The sequence below is a fragment of the Trichosurus vulpecula genome, chromosome 2 (assembly GCF_011100635.1).
Source record: "Trichosurus vulpecula isolate mTriVul1 chromosome 2, mTriVul1.pri, whole genome shotgun sequence".
In the NCBI taxonomy this organism is placed as follows: domain Eukaryota; kingdom Metazoa; phylum Chordata; class Mammalia; order Diprotodontia; family Phalangeridae; genus Trichosurus; species Trichosurus vulpecula.
The window spans coordinates 378559443-378587308 of NC_050574.1; the positions used below are offsets into that span (position 1 = coordinate 378559443).

The 27866-nt window shown below is 36.7% G+C and overlaps 1 protein-coding gene across 2 annotated transcripts in view; it reads right to left on the reverse strand.

Annotated features, from left to right (window-relative positions):
• Positions 1-285: 285 nt before the first annotated feature.
• Positions 286-27866, reverse strand: part of LOC118838615 (heat shock transcription factor 2 binding protein) — a 110137-nt gene continuing 82556 nt past the window's right edge. The window contains exons 7-8 of one of the 2 annotated variants that reach the window (XM_036745957.1): positions 16490-16593; positions 286-1129 (exon numbers count right to left, since the gene is read on the reverse strand). In XM_036745957.1, the coding sequence (XP_036601852.1) occupies positions 921-1129; positions 16490-16593 (313 nt within the window). In that variant the 3' untranslated portion in view covers positions 286-920. The remainder of the gene's footprint in view (positions 1130-16489; positions 16594-27866) is intronic. The other variant, XM_036745958.1, reaches the window with a different exon arrangement.

Consider the following 27866-nt stretch of genomic DNA (forward strand, 5'->3'; position numbering starts at 1 on the left):
ACACACATACACACATACACACACACACACACACACACACACACACACACACACGCAACTGGAATTCCCACAACTATGCCAGCTGGATCCACTTAATAGCAATCCATTTATTGCTCCCTCATCGACTCTATCACATTCCCCTCAGCAGCTGTTGAAAACTTTCTCCTTTCTCTTCAAGGCTTCCCCACCCTACCCTAAATAGATGATGGTGTATATGTTTATCAATAGATAATTGTATTACATTATATTAATTATGTTAACAGATAGATATTAACAAATCTACCAATCTTCTAGTTTTCATTTATTTTAAAAAAAACAATGCATTAGAAAACAAATACAGAGTTAAAACATGCAATGTCCTTAAATAACAGACTTACCAAAACATTTCAATAATCGACTGCTACTATTTTTTAAAATAACTATAGTCACTCTAAGAGGACTGAAGTGACTTGTTTTTGCTTTTCTTTACAAAAACACACACACAGACTCATACTAAAGGCACCCAAGGAAATGCTGACCTATGAGGTACATAGTTATTTCATTTTCCATTTTTAGGTGATATCATATTGGGAAACTAAAGGCTTAATGAAAACCTAGTGAAATTTAATGAATCATTCACTTTAAGAAATACCATTTTCAAGATGTTCAGATATCCAGAAACAATTCAAGAAATGAACAAGATACGCCTCCTTGAGATGCCTCTGGCAGAATCATCCAACTATTTTTAGGTGTTTATATTCTGCCAAGAGGAATTTAATCCAGACTCAAATATAAATATATGCCCCTCTCTAGTCATTTGTATTTCACCACGTGGAAAATATAGTTACAACATAACAAATGCAAAGTGGAGGAATGAAAGAGGAGAAAAGGATCAGAAACAAGGATATCTATAACCAAAATACCTCAATTTCTAAGCATCACTATACTTCAAATTCTAGGACTTTAAAATCTTCTAAGAGTTCTTGAGATAGTGTCCGCAGGTTGAAATTTTGACTCTTAGATATAGTTATGATATGCTGAAGGAGCATGGAGTCACGGAACTGTGATGCTAATTTGGAGAAGACTTCTGTTTCCAGAACCACAGACTGGATAAGCCGAAGAACATGAAGACGTACTTCTGTATCTGGATCTAAGTAGAATAAAAAAGTTCAAATTTCTGATTTGACACAAGTTCTTGTGAAACCTTATATAAGTTTCTATAACTAAAGAAATTGACTCTTTTTTCTGTAAAAAAGATTAATTCCATAATCAGTAACACACGTGAGAAATAAGAAAAAAACCCAACTATATTCTGAATATTAATCAGCAATCCCATCACCAGAAGTTATTGATGATCATATAATTTCAAAATGCTGAACTCAAAAATAACTTTATATCTTTGGGTTTGCTATAATTATTTCCACTAGCATCAAATTCTTTTTTAAAAGATAACATTTCATCAATATTCTTACTTCATACCAAAATACCACACAGATGACAAAAGATAGTCATAAAAACATTTTAAGAAGCAAGAAGCCCTCACAACTAAATTCTTTGGCTGAGATATAGCCCCTTGCTTTTTAAAACCTTTTTTCTTGACTGCAACTCTCTAATGCACTTATATTATTGTGCATTACAGTCATATGTCCTCTACTAAAGTACAATTCCATTGCTTTAATGTGCTATGGAGAAGGTAATAGGTAAGGTCAAAGGCTGTGTAAGCTCTAGCAGATCTTAAGAAACTGGAAAGTCTTTGAGTGTGGCTTAATGATAATGGACAATATCCAAGGGCCAGCCTAGCTAAATTTAAGAAAGGTTTATGACCAAGTCAGCATCAGAGTGATAAATTTTTCTACAACCAAAACTTAGAATTTTAGATGTAGAGCTGGAAGAGACCTCAGAGATCAATTAGTCCAATCTCTTCACTGGATCTTCAGATTAGGAAACTGAGGCCTAGAGAGGCTAAGTAACTTGCCCCAAATCACACAGGTAGTGTCAGAGGCAGCATCTAAATCCAGTTCCTCTAACACTTTACAAGCTCTTAAAGAATACATAGATGAAATCATAGATGTTGAATTATTGAAGTAGGAGTAACAATTATTTGTATACCTGTCTTCTCCCCCTGTTAGAGCACAGACTCCATGGTTACAGCATAACAGATGCAAAGTGGGAGAGAGACCCAGACCCAGAAGTAGTTCATGTATTTATGATTTAGCACCAGGTTTCCCACAAATGCTGGGTGTGCTCTGGCCCCTTTCCTAGCTTCTCTTTTGTCCCTGAGGTATTATTTAGGCCTTTTTATCTCAGAACTGGAGGGTAGGATTTATTAGTCAAACCTGGCTGATCAGTCCAGGGGAAGAACTAATTCTGAGAACTCAATGAGGAAAATGCTGCAAGATTCCAGCAGGTAATTATCTTCAAAATTCCTATTTCCTTGGCAACTCTAAGGAGCATTACGCATTTATCCCATCCTAAGTATCCCATGCTAGTATGAACTTGTGTGTGCACAATTTTATATTCTTGTCTGGGACATGAAATTAGCTTCTTACAGTTCTGCTAGTTATAGCAGACGATATTTGATTTCTCTACTTAATATGATAAGAGGTCATCCACAGCACTCTGAGTTAAAGAACTGAGAAATCTAAATGCTGCTGAAATCAGCAATTTACTTGTTCAGGATAATTAGATTTTTATCCATTTTGTGAATATTATATAAATATTCTGTGACTATTATAAATAATATCCTTGAAAGTCTTTTGCTTATCATCTTGATTTAATAAGACAACACAAAAGAAGTCATAGTATTCTGCTTGTTTATTTTTTTCAGTTTTTCAATTTAGGCCTTCCAGATAAATTGAAGGATAATTTTCATAAAAATCAACCTCCACCAAGAGCCTGAGCAAACTATAATGAAAATCATGATATCTTACTAACAAAGGTGACTAAGAAGGGATGGTCAGTCAGGCAAGACTAAAACATATATGGCAGTGAAGCAGTTTGGGGCAAGAAGAGGCTATCCCAGCCATATTTAATATTTAACATAACTCTTATCAGTTACAATGAAACTATTTACAGCACAGTAAGCTTACATTTACCATCATGTAAATTATGACACAGTCCTCAAAATAAGTTATCATTTGCAGTAGCAGCACTCACATAAACAATTGGATGATTACTTTATGATCCTCCTAAGCCTCACTTTAGGAAAAATGCATTTTTTCTTCTTAAGACTTGGACACTTTGTACAATAAATCACAATGCAGAAGTACTTATAAGATCACTACAATGTTTTTAACCTCAAGTTCATATTATGTTTTGGTAGACCAATCTGTCAAATGTCAGAATTTACAAGAGTTGTATTACTGTCAGAAATGCTTATGGTCATTGTAATCCTTACTTCTTGTCAAGTTCTTTGTGAACCTTGTAACCATTGATGTGGACAGTTTATTAGCAAATTAATTTCTCAGCTAGTGATTCCAAGTCCGTAATTCTGAAGGGGGAAAAATGCCCTAGTTCCCTGCCTGAGTTAATGATCTTGAGTAGAAGGTATAATAGAATTCTTACCACAATTACAAAGCACTGATGTAATTTTAACAACGTAATGAAAGAGTTTCATTGTGCAGATGCCCTCTCCATAGCTAACCCTGCCATTTGGTGTTACTGACAAAAGTCTCTGATAAAGCCGGCAGATTCTCAGTCACATCTGCCATTTGCAACATGGCTCTCTGGCAAATTGTTCTCCATAGTTAGACTTAAGTAATTGCATTACATCAGTGCTAAACAGCTTAGCTGCAACTGACTCTACAAGCAGGGCCAACTCAATTCATGTGTGCCCACAACATTCTCTGGCCACCTGGACAAAGGATGCATTGTTGTCAGATGATCTATAACAGCGAGAAGATGGTACCACCAGGAGGGAATTATTTATAGAGTTGTTAGGTTTTTGTTTATGGTGAATACCAATAAATCCAGGAGAATTAGGATATCAATGTCCTTCAGCAAAATGATTCCTTTTCAAAAAATTACCTCCTTCGTATGGGTTACAGATTTTAATTTTCTTCCAAGCATGTCAGTTGAGGGCTCCTGTTTCCTCATAGGCCTTTGAGTAGCTTCTTCACACACAAAAAAAGTTTTATGTTGACTTACTGACACTTACAGGCAGTACAGCATAGTAGATAGAGACCTGGAATTGGAGTTGAGAAACCCTGGGTTTGACTTGTAACTCAAACATCAGCTATTCTACCTTGGGTAAGTTCAACCTTTCCAAGCCTCAGCTTCCTCATATGTAAAATGAGGTTAATGCTACCACCTACCTCACAGGGTTGTTGTAAAGATTTATGTAAAGTGCTTTGCAAACCTTAAGGTGCTATATAAATATCAATTATTGTTGCAATTATTATTATTACCACTATCGACAGCCCTTCTGATGTCAGAAAGGCTCACACACATACACACAAAAAATCCCTTCTCAATAACTCCCATCTATATCAGCCTAATTTATTGTTGACTCAGGCCAAAGATTTTGGCTATGGCACTGAGACACTTTGATTTCATATTTCCAAGCTGCTCAGAAAATCTGCATTCGCAAAAAGAGGATTCATGGACATGAAGAAGAAACAGCTGTTCTTTTCAAATGGCAACTGACAGACCTCTAGACACATTCTTTTTTATGCCTTAATTTCTCAATTGTCAGAATTTCTCAATCAAAAATGCTGACTTACAAATCTTTGGATTCTGGTTCCAAAGCGTTTCATTACAGCATTAATAGGAGACAGCTTTATAGATTGTTTATGTCAGTGGGAGAGTTGAACATTTTGTCTTTAGACATACTTGACAATAAAAATTCCTTCCCCTTTTTTGCACCAATATGCCATTTGTATTATTATTTCCTATTTTCAGAAATTTCATGTTTGCTTATAGTCTAAAACATAATATAAATTTATAGCTTATGATGCACTTACCCAGAACAAAACATTAATTGTAAAAAATCTGAACAAGGCGTATGATAGTTGTAGATCCGTCTCACAGATATAGAAACTGAGGCATAGTGTAACTACTCTAACAAAGATCAAGAAAAAGCACCAAACTGAGTGGTGATCAGGAAATCAACGACAGCGGGTCATTTTTACTGCCCATGTCAGAACAAGGAGATAGAATCCTCTGGGCACTGTGGGTAGGATGGGATAGGGAGTAGGGGAGAGATATTCAGAAAAACAGGGCTTTCCAAAACAGGGACTGGGCTGGGACCTGTGGCTTTCTGTGTACAGGACAAGGAGCAGGAATAGCTCTGTACCTTTGACTGGGGTGAGACAGCAAACTGAGAGATCAGAGCAAGAGGGACCTGGAAGCTATTCTGCTGACCCCAGAGCAGGATCCGGGACACCACAGACCTGGTGTAAGGCTTGTAGCTGAGACGGGGGTAGGGATAGGGTTCCCTATCAAAAAAATGTAAGTTCATTGAGGTTTGCTTGAAGCTTTAGATCCTTCAAAGCCATATACAAAACAAACAAAAACATTTTATTAATGGGCTGATTTAATACTTGAGCATGTAGCAGAGTGTGTACTTAACTGTTAATTGCAGAAATTTACTGTACTTCATTACCTATTTCTCTTGTGTCCCAGATGTACTTATCATTTAACATCTTGGTGTTCATCTTATTTAATCACTTAATTTAAAGGGAGTTTACCAAGCCATAACTCCTTTCAGTTACAATGTTCATGCTGTATTAAGCTTATATTAAGCATGAGGTAAACTATGATACAGTCCTCAAAATGAATTACACATCAATTGCAGTGGCACCACTCACCCCCAAAATGGAATATTTACTTTATAGTCCTCCCTGGTTTCACTTCAGAAAAAAAGCATTTTTCTTCTTAAGTTCAAGAATTTTGTACAATACATCATAATTCAGTAAATTGATTCAACAAATTCAATAATTCAATAAATCATAATTCATAATCAATAATCACAATTCAGAATTAGTAATAAGTACCAATAAGAGCACTACATGGAAAAATGTTTACAACCTCAAGGTCGTATCATTTTTTAGTAGACCAATTCGTCTATTGCTGGAATTACCAAAGTTTTATTACTGTCAAAAATGCTTTGAGAGTTACTACTGATGAAAGTTTCTTCACCGCACCATCAATCTTGTGATGAGTCACTCTGAACTTACCTAGCTTCACTATCACTGGACCCTATGTGAGCCATTAATACTGTGCACTTAGTGCCATAAAATACAAATAGCTCAAAATATACTAGGCTTGTGTCATAAGAACATTTAACTATCACACATCCATTTCTCTTCCATGTTTTTGCCAAGTAAAGAAAAAGCATTTTTATTAATAGTAATTGTTGTTACTGTTGTTCAGCCATTCAGTCATATCCAACCCATGATAGCATGCCAATACTGTCCGTGGGGTTTTTCTTGGCAAGTATACTGGAGTAGTTTGTCATTTCCTTCTCCAGTAGATTATGGCAAAGAGAGGTTAAATGACTTGCTCAGGGTCACAACGCCTCTGACTGAGGTCAGATTTGAACTCAGGTCTTCCTGACTCTATCCACTGAGTCACCTAACTGCTTCATTAATAATAATACTCTTGATAAAGATAAAATATTACCATTAAAAATAGGTCACAATTAATTTGAGTTATAATGTCACAAAGAAAGAAGTATAACTGATTGATGTCACGTGACCAACAGGATGCAGGACTAGATATTTTCTCTGATAAAAACTCTCAAAACTCTCCTAAATAATTATGTATAAGAGGAAAAGCAAATGCAGCTGTCTCCACAGGCTGAGACACTAAGAACCCTAATGAGGTAATAACATGATGAATTAACAGCAGAGGACATTAATTCCTAATCCCTAAGTGCTCATTTAGCACCCTCTCCCCCCAACAGTGCCCATTCTCTGAAAGGGTTGAAAAATGGGACCCATGGACTTGCACTCTGAAATCTACTCAACAATTTTCTTGCCACTAAAAAATAAATAACAGAGGTAACCAGGGTAGGTTGCCAGTTTGTGGAGGAGACTGCACCAAGTGTGAAGGAATGGGGACTGACATCTTCCCAGGGGCCAATTCTATTCCCTCAGAAGTCATTTTGGTTATATTGAGGCTGGTGAATTCCCCAGCATGGGAGGAGATGGAGACAGCTTTATGGTCCAACCCTCAAGGAAACTAATATCAAAAGGGAAAGTGTCAGAAACTGAGCAATAGGGGTATATAAGGAAAACAGACTAAAATCACCAAATATCTCAGGAAGAAAATTCAGTTAAAAAAAAAATCTTGAGCCCAAGCAGATAAATCAATAGGAAAGTTATTAATCACACAACAGGAGATGGCCTGCAGGACATCTAAATGAGTCCAAACATTTCTGAATAAATATTACAAGACAAAGGAAAATGGATCGACATTCAGTAAGGCAGAGGACCCTGTGGATTGCCAAAAGAGTATGGAACCACAATGTTCCTGAATGGTTCGAGAAAGAAGTAAGAATGATGAAGGCAGAATTTATGGCCTACAGAGAAGAAATAATTGGCAGAATAGGACAACTTGAATGCATGATGGCAAGTCTCTCAAGAGAAACAAAAGAGAGAATAACTGATTGACAACATGACCAAATAGAAATAAAAACAATCTGGGAGAAGAAAAGCAAAAAGTGATCATATTAAAAGGAAACACATTCTTCATACAAACAAAATGTACTGATCCTGAATGGAAGGTCCATAGAGAAAATCTAAGATCATAGGTGTTCAAAAAGAACATGAAAAGCCTAAATTGCAAAAAAATCATACAAGAGCCCAGGACTTCTTTTGTTGTTGTTGTTTTGTTTTGGGTTTTTTTTTAGAGCCCAGAACTTCTAAACACAGAAAACAATGTGCGATTGAAAGGACCCATTGTTCACCTCTAGAAAATAAAATCAAATGCTGTGACTCGCAGGACACATAGTAGTTAAATTGAAGAATTCCAATGACAAGCAACAAATTCTGCAAGCGACAGGAAAAAGATCTTCAAATATAAAAGAAAGAAAATTAAAATAATACAAGACTATTCTGCACTTAAAACAGAAAATCCAGGAGGGAAATTAAATAATGTATCACAAAGGGCAAAATGGACCCAAAATGCAACATAAGGCAGCATATCCTGCAAACCTAAACCAAATCATCAATGAAAAAGGATAGGTATTCAATAAAAAAGAGGCATTTGAAGCATTCCTAGAAAGAACACTAAATATGCTCTAATTATTTGCTTTAGAACATCCCAGACAATAGAAACAAAAGAAAGTTAAACAAATAGATAAACCAAGTTATTCCAGAAAAATGAGGAGAAAGAAAGAGAAAGATACCTATGGAGTTAAAAAACAACAACAAAAGAGGGGGAGCATTAAAAGATTCTTTCTAAAAGTACACAAGGAGGTAAGTACCATGGACTAACCCTGACAAGACCCTGCCTATGGGTAAGTCAATGTTGTTGTTTTTTTGTGGGATAAACTAAGGCATGGGAAGGTACATAAAAAGGAAGGGTAGAGGAAGAAGGTAGAAGGGAAAATGTGATGTACCATAATCAGATCACTAGTAAACAGTGAAGGGAAAATAACTCTTTAGTCACTTAAGAAGAAGAGGGGCTATGGAGAATGGGTGAGATGGCAAAAAAAGAGGGGTTTAAAAAGGGGGAAAGGAAGAAGGAAAATTTGATTAGGCACTGGGAGGAAATTCTACTGCAGAACACTACCATGGAGGGAGAAAGAATCTATAATGGGAGATGTGGACATTAAATGTGTATGATCTGCAGGGATTTGGTGCTCAGAGAAACCACTACTTCTCAGAATATCACACCTTCATTGATAGCATTCTGTCTTGGGAGAAGGAAAATAAGAATCCTAGGGGGCAAGGAAATGCAGAAGGCTGGCAACGAATGAACCCAGAGAGGAGATTTCATGGCAAATGGGGAAAAAGTGAGCATAAAGAGGGGAGGGGCTAGTAATGAACATCACAATCAGAGTGAAAATTTTCTACCATTAGGCAACATTGAATACAAGAAGCTGTTAATCTAGGTATATAGTCATTAAGATAAAATCTCCTTTTTCTTTACTCCTGGCTTGGGGAGTCATCATAGAGTGAAGTCAAGAACTACCAAGAACAAAATGGAATGACAAGATATAGTAATCATATTCCTGTTTTCATCACACTGATTACTAAACTGGGGGTTGGGGAGATAAGGAAGAGAGTGCTAGGGCTAACAGAAGAATATGTACAATCTTTAAGGTCAACAGCATTGTAAAAAAAAAAAAAGTACCTCTGGCTATCAATTAATAAGTTATCTTCTACTCCTTATGTGTTAGAAAAATATCGAAATAATAAAGTATCTCTAAGTTGTTAAATGAGTGTTTTCAGAACCTAACTACAGTTTGTTCTCAGCAGAAAGGGGCCAGATGATCTTTTTTTTAGCTTCTTTTGAAATTTTTACTAATGCTTTTTGTTAATATAATACATTCACTTCTTGTTATTTTTATTTTATTAATCTGCCCCTCTCAGTATTCCCTCCATTGAGAAATTTTTTTTAAAATCATGAAAAAATCAAACACTCATCACATATTTATAACACAGTGGAGCTTTTATGCAGAAATATTTACTTCCAAAGGCATAATCACAAATATACAAACATACTCCCCCCATATGTGGGAGACATAATTCTCCTTCCCTTCTATATTACCTCAGTCTCTAGGGAAAGGAAGGAGGTTAGGTTCATAGTTTGGCTCTGTTCCTATACAGTCTCAATTCCAAATTCACATACCCCCACTGGGCTTGAGTCCCAGGCATCCTGGTTATTTAGGGTTTCCATACTGTGATGGCAAGCTGCTGCACTACCCTGCCTTCAATTCTAGCTCTGAGGTTTTCCATGGTTTGAACTCTGGACTGGTCTGTGAGGATCACCTCTGGCACCTGAAACTGAGGACAAATAACAAAAAGCAGAAACAAACTCCCCAAACCCATTTCTCAGAGGATGTGGAGATAAAAGAGTAAGGAGGGGAAGGTCAAGCCCTGCCCCGCCCACACCTTTCTGGCTCAGTTCATGGCATCCATGCCGGGCACAGCAGCTAGGATTACAGTTGAAAAGATGGTGAAAAGAGAGAGAGACTAGCTTAGCAGGCAACCAATCAATGGAGATTACCTCAGCCATGCGGTTGGGGACGCAGCCATCTCCACATTAGGCAAGCTATGTATTATACTTTTTGTATTTTAAATTCATCACTTCTTTGGTAGGAGGTGAATGGTGTGCTTCATTTTCATTCTTTTGGACTCATGGCTTATCTACTGTATTAATCAGAGTTCTAAAATCTTTCAAAGTTGCTTTTCTGTTATTGTATAAACTGTCCAAATTATACTCATTTGCTCTGTATCAGTTCATAGAAGTCTTCCCAGTTTTCTTTGAAACTGTCCCTCTCATCATTTATTATGGCAAAATAATATTTCATTAAACACATATTCCACCAATTAGACATTCCCCAGTAAGAAGAAACACCCTTATTTCTAATTTTTGACTACTACAAAAAGAGCTGCTATAAATATTTTTGTACATTTAGGTCCATTTAACCTCTTAGTAGTACAACTGGGTCAAAGGGTATGTAGAGTTGAGTAAATCCAGGGGCATAGTTCTAAACTGCTTTTCATAATGGTTGGACCAATTCATAGCTCTACTCACAGTGCACAGTTTTCCCACAGTCCTGTCAACATTTGTCAACTTCCTCTTTTGCCATTTTTGCCAGTGTGATAAGTATGAGGTAGAATGTCAAAAGTTGCTTGAATTTGCATTTCTTTGCAAATATTTATAATTATTGGTGATAATATCTTTTTTCTGATAAGCTTATTATTAGCATGGATTTCTTCCTTTAAAAACTGCTTCTTGGTGGCCTTGAAATACCAGATCTCAAACTATATTATAAAGCACACATCTATCAGATTGGCTAATATGACAAAAAAGGAAAATGATAAATTTTTGAGAGAATGTCAGAAAACTGGGACACTGATGCACGGTGGAGTTGTGAACTGATCCAACGGTTCACAAATTCTGGAGACAAATTTGGAACTATGCCCAAAGGGTAACCAAACTGTGCATACCTTTTGATCCAGAAATACCACTACTAGGTCTGTATCCCAAAGAGATCATTTAAAAAAAAGGGAAAAGGACCTACATGTGCAAAAATATTTATAGTAGCCCTTTTTGTGGTGGCAAAATATTGGAAATTGAGGGGATGCCCATCAATTGGGAAATATCTGAGCAAGCTGTGGTATATGAATGTAATGGAATACTATTGTGCAATAAGAAATGATGAACAGGCAGATTTCAGATAATCCTGGAAAGACTTGTACAAACTGATGCAAAGTGAAATGAGCAGAACCAGGAAAACATTGTATATAGTATCAGCAACATTGTGTGATGATCAAATGTATTAGCAATCCAGCTAGCAGCTTCTGTGGGGGCATAAGATCCCCCCACAGCCAGCATCCAGGAGGCTGCCAGGCACGCCAGAAAAGCACAGGTTCTTTTTATCTGCTTAAACAAGGAAAGCACGGTGAAGGGGTTGACCAGCTTTCTTTAATCCAGCATTCAGTTAGCATACAGACAACATTCATCTAGTTCAGGGGGAAACGCCAGCATTCAGTTAGCATTCAATTAGTTCAGGGGAGCAAAGAGACAAGCATCAACAGACAGGCCAAATACAGATTACAGTTAGCTAGTTCAGGGGAACAAACAACCACCACCCCGAACTTCAGAACTAAATACAAAAAAATTACAAATATCAACAGACAGACCCAATACAATTCATAGTTACCAACATCTGGGCTCAGCCCGAGAGCAAGGGCTGGCCCAGAGTCACGCTGCTCCCACACCAACCGGAAAAGGAAAGAGAGCTCTTCAAGCTGTCCTCTCCCCTCTTATAGAGTTTTTGACATCATCAAGTGCTGCCTGAATGACCAGGGCCAATTGGTTATTGAGTTGGCCCCACCCCCTAGAGTAGACTAGGTTAGCACCCAATGGGGCATGGCTCTGGAGTTAACACCTCCACTCAGCCAGCCCCATGACTCATCACACAGGAAGTTCTCTGCTCGCAGGCCATGAGTCTCTGGACTTCCTGCCCTGGAAGAGGTCACACAGGAAGTTCTCTGCTCCCAGGTATGGCCCAGCGAGGCTCAATGAGGTAAGCTGAGTCACTCAAAGAAAACAAAGGCCGCTCTGGCTACATCAACTATGAATGACTCAGCTCTTCTCAGCAACACAATGATCCAAGACAAATACAAAGGACTCACAAAGGAAAACGCTATCCATATCCAGATAAATAACAGATCAACTCTGAATGCAAATCGAAGCGTATTTTTTTCATTTACATTATTCTTTCTCATGTTTTTTTTCTTTTGATATGTTTCTTCTTTCACAACTGTGACTAAAATGGAAATAATTTTTACATGATAGCACATGTAGAAACTATATCAATCTGCCTACTATTTTCAGAAGAGGGGAGAGGAGGGAGAGAGAAAAATTTGGAATTCAAAATCTTGTAAAAATGAACACCAAAAATTTTCTTGACATAACTGGGGAAAAAATAAAATACTATTAAAAACTGCTTCTTCATATCTTTTAACCATTCACCTATTGGGGAATGGCTCTTAAGTCTTATACATATGAATCAGTATCAGAAAATTGTGGAAAATGTTTTTTCCAAGTTACCCATTTTCTTTTTACATAAAAGACATTAGATAAGCTTGTACAAAAATATTTTAAATTTTATAAAACCAAAATTATCCATTTTAGCTTGTGTAATGCTATCACTTGTTTAGTCATGAATGCTTCATCTATTCATAGGTCAAAAAGGTAATTTCTTCCTTGCTCCTCTAATTTGTTTATGATGTGACTTTTTTATATCTAGGACATGTATCCATTTGGAGTTTACCTTGGTATATAGTATTAGGTGTTGGTCTAGCACAAAGCTATCCAATCTTAGGTTTTTATTGAAACAATAGACAATATATTTTGATTTGCCATTTTAGTGAGAGCTCTGCAGTAGCTTGGCTTTGTTTACTAAAGCATTTACGTAAATTTCTATGCTTGGAAGCAGGCTGCATAAACCACACTGCAGTCCACAGGCTGCGTTTTGGACAGCCCTGGTCTAGCATATAATTTCTGCCATTTAGTTTTTTCAATGGTTTTGCCAAAGAGTGATATCTTCCCTTCTAATAACTGGGATCTTTGGGTTTCCTGAACATAATGCTACTGTATTTTTTTTTAGCTTCTATATATTGAACATATAATCTGTTCCACTGAACAACCCCTCTATTTTCAGCCAGTAATGAATTTTGATGATTATTGCTTTGTGGTATAGTCTGAGATCTGGTATTGCTGAGCCCGCAGAGTCCAAATATTTTTCATGATTGCCCTTGAGATGAGATCTTCTGTTTTTCAAAATGAATTCCATTATTTTATTTAGCTCTATGAAATATTCTTTGAGAAGTTTGATTAAATAAGTAAATTAATTTAGGGCATATTGTCATTTTTATTATATTTTTTGCACTGCCCATGAGCAATTGTTTCTCCAATTATTTAGGTTTATCTTTATTTCTGCAAACAGTATATACTTGGATTCATAAAGTTCCTTGATGAATCTTAGAAGGCGTACTCCCACATATTTTATATGTTCTGTAGTTAGGTTGAATGAAATTTCTCTTTCTAGCTCTTCCTGCTGGTTTTTGTTGGGAATATACAGGAATGTTGATGATTTATAAGAATTTATGTCACATACTACTAGTTATCAATTTTGCTGAAGTTTTAGTTACTTCAATTAATGTTTAATAGATTCTCTGGGGTTCTCACATCATCTCATATAAAATTAACTATGGGATGCACAGAGGCAGTATGTGAAAGGCAAGTTCAAAAAAACCACCATCTTCCCTCAGACTGTGACATGGATGGCCCAGGACCCTGAACCCCCGAGTCCTGAGAATAACAATGGCCCCCAAAGTGACTAAACCTGCTTCTAGTCCAGGCCCCACTGAAGAGAGAAATCACTGTGTAGAGAGGCCATAGCTTTCTCATCACTATCAGCAACAACTGCTGACCAACTGCCACCAGCAGGCATAGGAACTCTGAGAGTGGCAGCACCACCCAGAGTATCACTCCTGTTTCTAGCCCAGCCCTCATGACCATCACTGGGGAATGTGACTCCTGTGAAGAAGAAGCCAACCCACCTCACTAAATGCTGCCAACCAGCTGATACATTCAGGGCAAGCCTTCCAGCCTGGCTGAAGTAGCAAGGGACCTTGCCTCAAACTCTGCTAAAGTTTTAATTATTTCAATTAGTGATGAATTGACTCCGTAGGGTTCTCATATCATAAAACGCTTAACACAGTGCCTGGCACACAATAAATACTGTATAAATGTTAGCTATCATCATCATCATCATCATCATCATCACCATCACCATTATTTCATATCAAATTAGCCTAGCTAAAGGAGCAAAATACAGGGCAGCTAGGTGGCACAGTAGGTGAGTAGAGCATCAGCCCTGGAGTCAGGAGGACCTGAGTTCAAATTTGGCCTCAGACACTTGACACACTTACTGGCTGTGTGACCTTGGGCAAGTCACTTAACCCCAAATGCCTTGCCTTCCCCTCCAAAAAAAAAAAAGAAGCAAAATACCCTGAAGCAGAGACAGTAGGCAGCATGTGCCAGACAAGTCAAACAACTACCACCATTTTGACTACTATATCTTAAAGTCTTCTATCTGGGTCAAAAATTGGCTTCATCTCATAAATAAGGAAGATATGGTTAGACGGCAGCATGTCAGAAAAAAAGTTTTTTGTTTTATTTTTGTTTCTGTGGCAACAGGTAAAGGAGCAGGATAGGTCCAGTTAACTAACACCTACTAAAAAGAAGGCTCTTTAATCATCTTTGGAAGCATTCAGAAAAGCCTTAACAGCACCAGGCTTTCTTCTCTTCTTTTTGTTTCCTTTTGCCTCATTCTCCTTCAGCTTTATTCAGTGACTCTTTTCAGCTCATGGCATATGATGAGAGACCATGCCGAATTTGAGAATGTTGAAAGGTCAAGAAAGCAAACCACAGGAATCTGTGCATTAGAATCTAGGAGTCAGAGGCCAAGTCAGGTTTCACAACCAGTGTGACACTGATGCCACAAGGAGCACCTTTTGGGAGTGACCTTCGGGTGTGTAGGCCAGGAATAGGTGACACAGACACTCATCTAGCAGTTGTACTATGTATCTGGACATAAACCTGACAGGATCAAGGCTATGTAGTAACTGAGCTAAGTTTCAAGCCTTCTTCCCCAGACACATAGGTTTTATAGGGAAGAGTATACCCCTAAGTTGTTGAAGGGCAAAAATATTTGTATATTTTTTCATGCTATATATTTGAAGCAAATATTACTTTGAAGTAAATATTAATTAATGTCACATTTGAATGAAAGTGGGGTGCTCGTCATAGGCCCCAACACATGGGGAAAACATAGATGATGGGAATATTAGTCAATGGCATTAGAAAAAAGTCCCACAACCCTACTTCTTCAGAGTACCTAGGATCTTTGAGGGGAGATGTAGCCTCAGAGGGCCCTTAGAAGAGCCAGAGTGCACTCACTACAACTAGTATATGAAACTCCCTCTACCAATGCAGATCAGTAAATGTTCTGCAATTTGAAACTAACAAAATTGAGGGAAAGCAAGATGCTGTGAAGAGAAGTCATCCAAACAGAAAAACATTCACGAACAAATCACATATACAATTAGTTCTTGATCAACATCCTTGTCTGCAACTATCTATAGATTCTTGTAATAGCATCTATCCTTGCCCATCCCTGCTCAAGCAGTCAACATCTTTGTCAGTAAGTGTCTCATCGATTTTAGGTAGGTGCTTTGAAAGAGAATAATTTGAGCATCAATGGATTAAGAGAGGCCCTTGGGAAAACTGATGAAGCCTTCAAATACTTTAGTAAAAATGACTCTTTATTATTGTGCCACAGAAGTCAAATAGGAAGGGAAGGATGTCATATTGTGCTATATACTGCATTATGTAATTTTGTCAGAAAAATTATGTTCCTCAAAATCGTTTAATACTTGATTCATTCCTTGTTCATTTTGAGAATTAGAGTGGTTGCAATTAGAACATAAATTTATTAAAATATAAGACGAGAAACTTATTTTAATAATTTTTATTTTTCAATATAAAAGTCCTAATCAAACCTGTTCTTCAGTATTTACTATGAAATGTTGGTCCCCATTTTAAGCAGATTTAAGTGACTTTTTTACCTTTACTAACTATCTTTGGATAACAAGAAGATGACAAATATTCATAGAATACCTTTAAGTTATTTTTATCTCAAGGAATTTCTTGAAAATCTAAACTAAAACATCCCAACATATTAAGTCAAAAATTTTAATAGTAAAATCTACTTAGCCATTGCATAAGAAGTTTACATACATAGCTTATGCAAAGCCCTTACCTTTCAAGAGCCATGACAGTAGAGGGATGAAACCTGGACTTTCACTTATATACTTCAGGCCTTTCAAGTTGATGCTTACATTGTACAGTGTCATTAGCATTAACCTGAAATGTGAAAGAAAATGGAGTAAAAACATGACACAATTTCTTCACCAGAAGTATATTTCATTAGATTCAACAGGACATAAATATACTTGGCAATTCGTATGAAATAAAAAATTATTGAGAATTTAGAGCTATTTCTGTTATATATAGCAGAAATCTATAGCAAACAGAAAAACTTAATATAATTAGGGTACAAATAGTATAAAACCTAAATTATTCTAAATTAAGATCTTAATAGTGACTTATTCTACCTCAAATCAAAAACAAAGTAAAGTATTATAGAGTTATAGGCCTCAAGGTAAACAATAGAAGAAAATGATATATATTATTCCTCCCCATTTCTAATGGTACTTTGTGGGATACTTAAAAACAAATGTTAAGTACACACCTAGAGTTAACATATTTTCAGAAATTCTACTCTTGATAGTCAGATAATGAAAATCATCTATAATTCCTAGATACTATTTATATATGATGAAAAGCAAAATAAATATTCATTTTTCTACAAAAACTATAGGATTATGAGCTCATATAATTGGCTATATTAAAGCTGCAGTGGGCATATATAACAGACTCGCAGACCCATTTCTTACACCATGCCTCACAACTGAATAGAGAAGAAGGGAGATTCTCAAAGGCTATGCCAACAGTGCACAAACTCTAGTAGGTTCACTCAGGGTAGGCCACTTGGAATGTAGGCTCAGCAACAGACAATGTTTGGCATCTAAGGAACAGCCTAGCTAAGTATGGTGGGGCTAATCACTAGAAAGTTAATGTGACAAATTTATTTAATAATGATTACACATAGTACTGAACAAAAATACAAAATGGCTTTCAGTACCATTTAATGCCTTTTCTATTAGAATCAAACAGATGTTAGACCAAATATTAATTTACAAACATTGATACCACCATTCATACTTCTAACATTGCTTATCCAATGACTTAGGAATTGATCTACTCAAAAGTAAACTATATGCATATGAACATTCACATTATAAGTAAAGTCAAAAGGACCTGACACAGGTTTACAAAAAAAAAAATCTTCCTCTTTCCAGTGCTATGGAGACCATAGCTCTAGGCTGTGGAAATTTGCTCAGGTGGTGACAGCTCAGCCACAGACCTTCAGGAGCAAAAGCTTGCTTGGGTCTGCAACCCTGTACCATCGATGCTGTAAAACTCTGAACTGCTGGTGTCAGGCCAAAGAACTGAGGAACAGAAGGAGTGAGACAAATCACCAGGACAAGATACTCTGTGTGTGTGTGTATTGAGGGGTGGGTGTGAAGGTAGGGAATATTATGTACTATACAGCACTCCACTACCTTGAAGGAAAGAGCACAGCATCTAGTTACAACCACTTCTATCCCTCCAAAAGTCACTTTAGGCAGAGATCTAGACTGGTAAACATGGGAAGAGGGTGAGATACTTTGAGATCCAGCCCCCACGGAAACTACCTTCAGAGAGGAGAGAGTCAGAAAGTGAGCCATAAGGAAAAATAAGTAGGTGGGGCGGGGGGGAAGGAAAGATTTAAATTACCAGAGATGTCAGGGAGAAGAAAATTAAAAGATTGTGGAAAGCAGATACATCAATAGGGAAAATACTAACAACAAAAGAAAATATGGCCTCCATATCTAGTAAACAAGTTCAGACATCTATTAATAGGTACTATAGAACAAAAGGAAATGATCTAATGCTTGATGAGGTAGGAGATCACGTGGAATGTGAGAACACAGAACCACCATATGCTGTTCTTGAGTGGTTCAAAAGAGAAATGGGAAGTATGAGAGCAGAAATGATGGCCTGCACAACCAAAATAATTGGCAGAATATAAAAAGTAGAATATGCAATGCTAATAAGCCTCACCAAAGAAATAAAAAAATAATAGATTGGGAATGCAAATATATAAAACTGAGAGACAATCTAGAAGAAAAGCAGCAAAAAAAAAAAAAACATTAAAAGAAGATATGTTCCCTATTCAAGCAAAACATACTTACTTTGAAGATAAGATTCATAGACACAACCTAAGACTATAGGTCTCCTAGGACTATAGGTCTGAGAAAGAATAATGAAGGAAACAATAGAAGAGAACTGACCAGAACTCCTAAACACAGAAAATGAAATACCAAGAATTTACAGATTACCTCCAGAAAAAAAAAAAAAAACAAAACCAAGGCTGCCAACTCCAAGACACATAGTGGTTAAATTTAATAATTCAACTGAGAAACAGCAAATTCAACAAGAGATCAGGAGAAAGACTTTCAAATAAAAGGAAAATAAATTTAAATAATACAAGACAATTCTGCACTAATTGTGACAATTAATAGCTTCAGCAAAGTCGCCAGTTACAAAATAAATCCACCCAAATCAATAATATTTCTATATAATAATAACAATAAAATACAATAAGAAGAAACAAGTAGTAAGTACAAGAAGTAAATCCCATTCTAAATATCTACAAAATGCATAAAATATCTAGAGACTGACCTACTGAAAGCACATAAAAGATTCGTATAGATTCAATGACAAAGTGTTCCTTAAAGAAATAAAGAACAACTTACATAAAGGAATATTCAACGCTGCATGGCTAGGCCAGACCAATATGATAAAAATGCAATATTACCAAAGATAATTTACACTTTTAATACCATACCCATCAAACTACTAAGGAGTTACTTTTATAGAATTTGATAAAATAATAACAAAATTCATTGGAGAAACAAAAGATCTAGAATATCAAGGAAAATATTGAAAAGAAATAAAGATAAAAAGGGAATTCTAGACCTCAAACTATATTATAAAGCAGCAGTGATCAAAACCATCTAGTACAGGTTAAAAAACAGAGAGAAAGATCAATGGATCAGACTAGACAGAGGAGAATCAGAAACAATGGAACTTGATAATCCAATATTTGATAAAGTAGAAAAGATGAATTTCTCAGGAAAAAATCTATTTGATTAAAACTGCTGAAAAAACTGGAAAACAGTCTGGTAGAAATCAGACCAACACTTTGCACTATACTCCCCATTGCTTTCTAAATGGATATGTAATGTTAATATTAAAAACCATACTATAAAAAAAATTAGAAGAGAAGCATATTATATGCCTCTCACATCTATGGGTAGAAGAAGTATCCTTAACCAGAGGTGTCAAACTTGGGACATACATGGAGTACTGCCCAAAGTAGATGAAAATGTAATTGAGAAATGTTTAACAAAATAAATAAAAATGCAATGCAACATAGATTATGGTAATTTGTGGTTTTCTAAGTCAGTATGCTACATATAGGAATAATTTGAGTTCAACACTTCTGTTCTTTGACTAATTAGACATAGAGGCAATTACTACAAATAACTTTATGTGAAAACTAAAAAACTTCTGAACAAACAAAATTAATGCAGCACCTAGGATAAAAAGGGAAGTAGTCTAATAGGAAAAAAAACTTTATATCAATTTCTCTAATAAGAGGTTGGTATCCAAAAATACATGAGCAATTAATAAATGTGTTAAAACTAATAGCTATTCCCCAATAATATAAGTGGTCAAAGATATGTACAAATAGTTCTCAAAAGAATTGCTAAGTATTCACAACCACAAGAATGCTCCAAATCACTAATAAGAGAAATGCAAATCAAAACAAGCCCGAGGTTTCACATTGCAATCTGCAAATTGGCAAAGATGACCAAAAAAATGGAAATAGTCAATCATGGTAGGGTTTGGAATAATAGGCACATTAACATATACAACTTCTCATGGTGAAAATGCCTATGCCTAAAATCCACAAGTAGCTGACTTGTCTTCTTGTCCTATTGGGTGAGTTTCCAGTGGTATTTGTTTACCCTTGCAATGGCAAGGATCCTTGGGTGGGGGGAATTTGGGGTGTCCTTTGGAATAAAGACCCAGGCAAAGCTATCTGGACCTCTATGGGGAACCACCTATGTTATAGGAACTCCTAGAGAATGTGTAGGAAGGAGAATTTTTTGTCCATAACTGAGCTGAATGGCCTTATGCACTGAGAAAAGCATGTAAGAGTTTCCACCTAGGACAGTTTCCCATCTGAGAAAGGGGTGATGCCTTTTGACTCATGTCCCAAATCCCTGTAGGGAAGTAGTTTAAACTCTATGTAGTTTGAAAAGCCCAGTGGGGACCAAGTTTCTTTCCAAGACAGGAAGCAAGTTTTCTTTGGTTTTGCTCTTTCATTTGCTTGTACGTTTACTTTACTATATGGCACTGGGGAAGCAAGTAAAAAGACATTGCTTCTGCCTCCCCATAGACCATAAGGAACTGTTCTGCACTTGGGACAAGGACTGAGTTTAAAAATGTACCCCTATCTATTTGCTGATGGCAAATTTCAAACAGAGGGAAGTATGCAATGGGACCTTGAAGCATGTCTAGGCTATCTCTGCATTCTCTCTGCTTTTCTGTGTTCCCCTACAATGCAAGAACCTTCTTCAGTTGGCTGCAATAACCAGAACAAGTTGAGTCTTTAAAGCTGCCAATCTAGGGTATTTCATTCTTTTGCCCACAAACTCTCCTATTACATCCAGACAATGAAGATCCCACATAGTTTACTCATAGCACAGGCACCACGAATTGAACTGAGAAGGAGGGATATCTTCCTGCCTCCCATCTTTTTTACTCTATGCTTGGGATGTTCGTCTTGTTCTGTTTCTTTTACTCTTCTCAGTTTCAGGTGCTGGCACTGATCCCCACCAGACTAGGAGTTCAAGCCAGGGCAACCTTGGAGGCATGATTCCAGGTAGGATATTGTAGCCAGCCAGCCTGGCAGGGAAGCTCTGAGAAGCCAGAGTGTTTGGTATTTAAGCCTAAAGGGGACTGTGCCCTCTAGGAACTGAGCTAACCTAGTAATCTAAGCCCCTTCCCTTTCTCAGAGAATGAGGTAGTATAAGGGCTGCAGAGGAGCAAGCCCCACATGTTAAGGAGTAAGTTTACACATCTCTGTATTTTTGAAGCAAATATTTCTTTGTGAAAACTCAACCATTAGTGGTTAAATGGAACTGGGGTGGGGTGGACCCTCCCTCCTATAATTAGGGGACCAACATCGTGGGAGCTGAAATCAATGGCAGAGAACCTAGAAACCCCAAACACTTTTAACAGTACAGGAGAACCCTGGGGAAGAGGTAAAATATAATATACATGGCCTTCAGGCACTGGAGGCCAACATAATCAATGTTGCATTAGTATTGCAAGTAGGCATGGTTCAATCTGTAGCAAGGGGCTGTGTAGGCAATATGTTCCCTGGCTTTAGGCCTCTCACACAGGCTCTCTGCCTCCAACTCTATCACTTTCTTGCTCCCTCTGTAAATAATTGTGGAATAACTATTTCTAGGAACAACCATTTCTAAGAGTCTTTATCAAGAGAGTCAAACTACTACTGCAGATACATCATTCAAGTGATCAATATGCTGCTGCTAAGCGGTTCAAAGGCATAATTGTACAGTCTGAATTACAAAGGAACAAAGAGGAGCTTTCCTTCTGGTGTGGTAACTTAACAAATGTCATCGGATATTTTTCCACTAGGCCTTTAACTTTGCCTTTAAGGATAAATATAAGCAGGTGTTTGGGGAGAAATGGATGAGCATATACAGTTTTGAAGGTATTTTGCTGGTAATCTTGCCCTGGTGGCACAGTTGGAGTCACTCTCTCTGCTTTGTCTACTCCCTGAATTTTTCAAGGACCCATTTGCAGCTGATACCAGGAAATCTGACACTGAGAGAGAAGTGAAAGGCCTGGGAAACTGCCTTGTGAAAATCAGCAAGTCTGATGAAATTCATAGCTTGTTTCATGTTTTCCATGGATCAATACAGGATATTGTTATCTATAGAGCAGCCCATTTTGGAATCCACGATACCACAAAAATTCTGCTCCCAGATCCTATGAACAATCATGTTGCAATAAGTTGGATGTTTGCACAATCAATGGCTGTTGTGGAAGGTGTCTCCTCCTATCGCTTCAGTACAGGAAAGTAGTGAAAGATGATTTACTCTAGGCACAAGGAGCTAATATCATGTATACTGGGACAATTGACTGCTGAATGAAGACTGCTAAACATGAGAGTCACAATTTTCTTCAAGAGGGCCTGATCCAATGTTCTTAGAGACATGGACTGAACTTTTGTGTTTGTCTTATATGATGAATAGAAGAAATTAATTTGAGAAATACTAACTAAAAATGGAAAGGGTGAAAATAGATCACATAGAATATTTAACCATAGTTGGCATTTTGGACCTTTGACTCTCAAGGGATTCACGTTGTCTTTATTGTCGGCCAGATCATATTTGTAAGAAGAGCCAAGAAAAGATCTTAGAAATAGACAATTATTTACTGTGATACATTATTCACAAAATGGTACTAATGATTCTATTGGTTTTGGGGATCCAAGGATGAAGACCAACCTAAAACATCTAGTTTAAATCCTATTTTATAAGGATCACAAATTTGTGTTAAGTATTCATTGTTTTAAAAAAATTCATGTTTGCCATTTGTACCTGAGCACTATATATACTATTTTGCATAGCTGAATCTGAATTTACATAACTGATCACAGCGATGATCTGTGTTAGGCATTTTGCTGTAAAACAATAGACACACAGAACACTCAAAAAAAGAAAATAAGGTGGTCAACATCAGCAATTTCTTATTTCTCTGTGTTTCATAAGTGGGAATAAGAGGCAACAGAGAAGGGCACGTTATATAAATACATATGTAGAAAAAAAATTAGAGAAAATAGTCCCTGTGTCAGAACTGCTGATGCTTAAAAAATGTTTACTGAATGAATGAATGAATCTTTCTGGCTGTGGACTTTGGAACTAAACAAAATAAAATGTTATTGTTAACTTTCCATGGCAGAGTAAAAGCATAAATCTAATTTTCCCCAAGACAAAAGCAACAATTTTTGTTTTGTGAGGGAAAGAGTGAGCTGCCACAACAGGCTATTTGATGCTCCCCATTAATCTATTTTTTGCCTGCTCAGATTCTCCTTTGGTCTAGCTGGGGACAGTGACTAGAGAGACAGTCACTCTCACGCAAGAGTGGCTAGAAAAGACTAGTGATATTCATATTCTAAAGATGGGGGTCAATGGGAAAGGGATTAAGAATTTTTCTATCTGTTCCATGGGTATCACATTAGGCTTTTTCACTCCTTCAGGTACCACTTTGGTGTCACATCGCCTTTGAGACAGGGCATAAGAATCCACTTTAGTCTTGCAAGGTTGGTAGTATATGTGGCATTCATAGTTAGCTAGTGCTTTCCATCAAGTAACATTGATTAACTGTCTTCTATATGTCAGGCACTGTGCTAAGTACTTGGGATACAACGAAAGGCATATTTGTTATAAGGATTTTGTTTTTCTTTTTGTTGATTAGAAAGTAGAAGGGAGAGAAAATAGCTTTCTGTTAATTAAAAAAACTTAATTTTTAAAGTCATAAACTTTACTCAAGATATAGATTCCCTGAGTACTAAAAGAGACCAGTCAGAAACCATCGATTTCTTAAGGCAGAAAGATATATTTTAACAAAATCAAAAGGTTGAAAAAGTGAACATAAATATAAAGTATCTGATATCAAAAAGAACTGAAAATAGGCCAAGGAGAGAAAATTAAAGAATCACTAGACTCTACAAAAACTATGATTTTTTAAAAACCTGGAGGAGGATCTAGGAAGATAGCAGAATAAGGCAAGAAATTACTTGGATCTTCTAAATTTCCCCACAAATAATGTAAAATAATGCCTCGAAGTGAACTTTGAGCAGCAGAAATAATTTAAAGTCAGAGTAAAGCAGTTGTCAGCCTAAAACAACTTTGGCCTAAAATAACTTCAGAGGATGTTAGGAAAGACTATTCTGGAAGTGGTGGTTTGACTTGAGGGAAGTGCAAATACCTCTGGGCAGATACTTCTCAGTCAACAAAACAACCAGCCGTGGGGGCAGCTGAATCAACAAACAACAAGCCCTATGAGCAGCTGTGTAGGCTGCAGCCTCAGCTTCACAGAACTTTCCCCTCACAGAAACCTGATCAGGGCAAGATTGCAGGGCTCTCAACTGGTGCTGAATGCGGTCCCAGGTACATCGACCTAATGTCTGGGGCTATGGCTGTGGGTCAGGAGGAAGAAACACATACAAGGTGAGTGTGATCACAGATGGTAGGGACCCTGATGGCTGTGGACACTCATGGAGCCCCTGGCTTTGGTTCCAGGGCAGAGGGATGAGCTGAAGCTTGAAGCTTTCGGAGGGACTACAGGGAACAGGAGCATTTGTGGGGACAGCATTGCAGGGGTCCCTGGTCATGGCTCAAGGACCGAGAGAAATATCTGAAGTGAGTGAGGCTCCTGGATAGAGCTAAGAAAACAACAGCACAAAAAACATGTAGCCTGGAAGGGAGGCCCCTGGATAGAGCTAAGAAAACAATAACTCAAAAAAGCCTGTAGCCTGAGATATTATCCCCCCACACCTTTGGACTAGAGCCAGACTTTAACACAAAGTCCACAGAGAAGAAATAAGTCACTAAAATGATGATAATAATAATAATAATTAAGCAAAAGAGAAAGAACCCATCACAGATTGCTACTATAGTGATAGAGATCTGGGTTCAAACTCAGAAGACAGTGAAGTTAAGAAAGCTACTTTATCCCAAAGAAAAATGCAAAATGGTCACAAACCCCAAAAGAGTTTCTGGAAGATCTTAAAAATGGACTTTAAAACTCAAATGAAAGAGGTTGAAAAAAATTAGGGGGAGAAAAGGGTAATCCAAGAAAATTCAGAAATTTATGAAAAGAATGTCAACCAATTGGAAAAAGAGATCAAAAAATTTATGAAAGAAAATAACTCCTTAAAAATTGGGCAAGCAGAAGCTAATAACTTCACAAGACACAGAGAAATAATAAAACAAAATCAAAAGAATGAAAGAGTAGAAGAGAACATGAAAAATCTCATTAGAAAAACAACTGATGGGGCAACTAGGTGGCACAGTGAGTAGAGCACCAGCCCTGGAGTCAGGAGGACCTGAGTTCAAATCTGACCTCAGACACTTGACACATGTACTAGCTGTGTGACCTTGGGCAAGTCACTTAACCCCAACTGGCCTGCTCCTCCCCAAAAAAAAACAGAAAAACAATTGACCCGGAGAATAGACAGAAGAGAAACAATAAAAAAATTGTTGGACTACCTGAAAGTTATGATCAAAAAAAGTGTACATACTGTACTTCAAGAGGTTATTAAGGAAAATTGACCTGAAGTTTTAGAATAACAGAGTAAAATAGAAATAGAAAAAAAAATCCACTAATCACCACATGAAAGATCCCAAGATGAAAACTCACAGAAACATCATTGCTAAGTTTCAAAACTCTCAGGTCAAGAAGAAAATACTACAAGCAGCAAGAGGAAAAAAAATTAATACTGTGGTGTTACAGTAAGGATAACATAAGATCCAGCAACTTCTACATTAAAAGACAAAAGGTGATGGAACAATATATTCTGAAGAGCAAAGGAGCTTGCAACCAAGAATAACTTACCCAGCAAGTAACCTACCCCTGTGTGTTATCTTGAATGGGGAAAAATTGGATATTCAATGAACTAAAGGACTTCCAGGTATTTGTGAAGAAAAGACCAGAACTAGATGGAAAATTTGACCTACTAGACTCAGGAGAAACATAAAGCAAACATTAAAAGCCAAATATAAAAGACTCAATAAGGGAAAAATCTTTACCTCTTATATGGGAAAATGTTATTTATAAGTCTTAAGAATGTTACCGTTACTTTGGTAGTTTGAAAGAAAATACATACATAGAAGGCTTGGGGTTGAGTATGATGGAATGATCCTAAAAAGTAAAACTGGGTAGAGGGAGGTAAAATGGAGCAATGATCTCATCCAAATGAGATTATGAGTGGAAGAATTGCTACAGTGGAGGCAGGAGGGGGTGGAGGGCTGGTAGTACTAGAATCTTATTCTCCTTGAAACTAAAGAGGGACATACAGAAAGGTATTAAAGTCTTCTTAACTTACAGAGAAATAGAAGGGTGGGAGGAAAGGATAAAGGAGGGATTCTTCAAGGGTGTACAGATCAAGAAATAGGGTAAGGGGAGAGGAAAAGGGAGGATTCTTGCATGATTGCACAGGTATAACCTTTATCAAATTGTTTACCATCTCACAGAGAGGGGTGGAGGAGGGAGGGATAGAATTTGGAACTCAAAACTTAAAAAAAAAAAACCAAATATTTTTTACATAAAATAGTTTACCAAAAAATGGTTTTTACATATAATGGGGGGAAATAAAATATTTTTTAAAAATTTAATGTTAAAATTGTTTTTACATGTAATTGGGGGAAAATAAAATATGAAATAAATGTATATAATAGTTGAAAAAATTATGGCCTCTTTGCCAATATTGTATTTAACAATTTGAGGCATCAGTGTTTACTAGGAATATTAGTATAGTTTTCTTTCTCTACTTTAAATATCCCTAGTTTAGGTATCAAGACCAGATTCATATAACAGGAGTTTGGGAGGATCCCTTCTTTTTCTATTTTTGTAATATTGGACTTAATTTTCCTGGAAAGAATGATAGAATTCTTTTGTATGTCCACTGGTCCTAGGTTGTTTTCCTCTTGCCCCCTTTGGAATTCCTTTTATGGGATGATCATTTTATTTGTTTGAAATTGGGTTATTTAAATGACATATTTCTCATTTTGTTAATATAGTGTTTTTATATTTTTGTAAATATTCATCTATTTTGTTTAAGGGACATTTTATTGGCATATATTTGTGCAAAATAATTTCAAATTGTTTCCTTTAGTTCATCTTTATTTAATGTGAGTTGTACTTTTTTCAATTTTGATACTGGAAATATGGTTTTCCTCTCATTTTAAAAAATTAAATTAGCTAATGGTTCATTTATTGTATGAGTTTAAAAAAAGCTTTCTGAAGTTAACGTATTTCTATAACTGTATATGTGTGTATATGTGTATGTGGATATAATATTTGAAATATTGATGAGTTCAATTTGGGGTTTCATTCAGGAGATAACTAATAGAGTCTATTTTTACTTTGCCCTCTGACGCTAATAGAACTGAGTTTTATTTTATGATTTCATGAAACATGGTACCTAGCTTTTTGTCTAACCATGGGTTTTTTTCAAATTTTTTACATTTTTATTTAAAGTCTTGAGTTCCAAATTCTCTCTCTCCCTTTTTTCCTCCTCTTTCCCCTTCCTGAGACAGTAAGCAATCAAATATAGGTTATACATGTGCAATTGTGTAAAACAT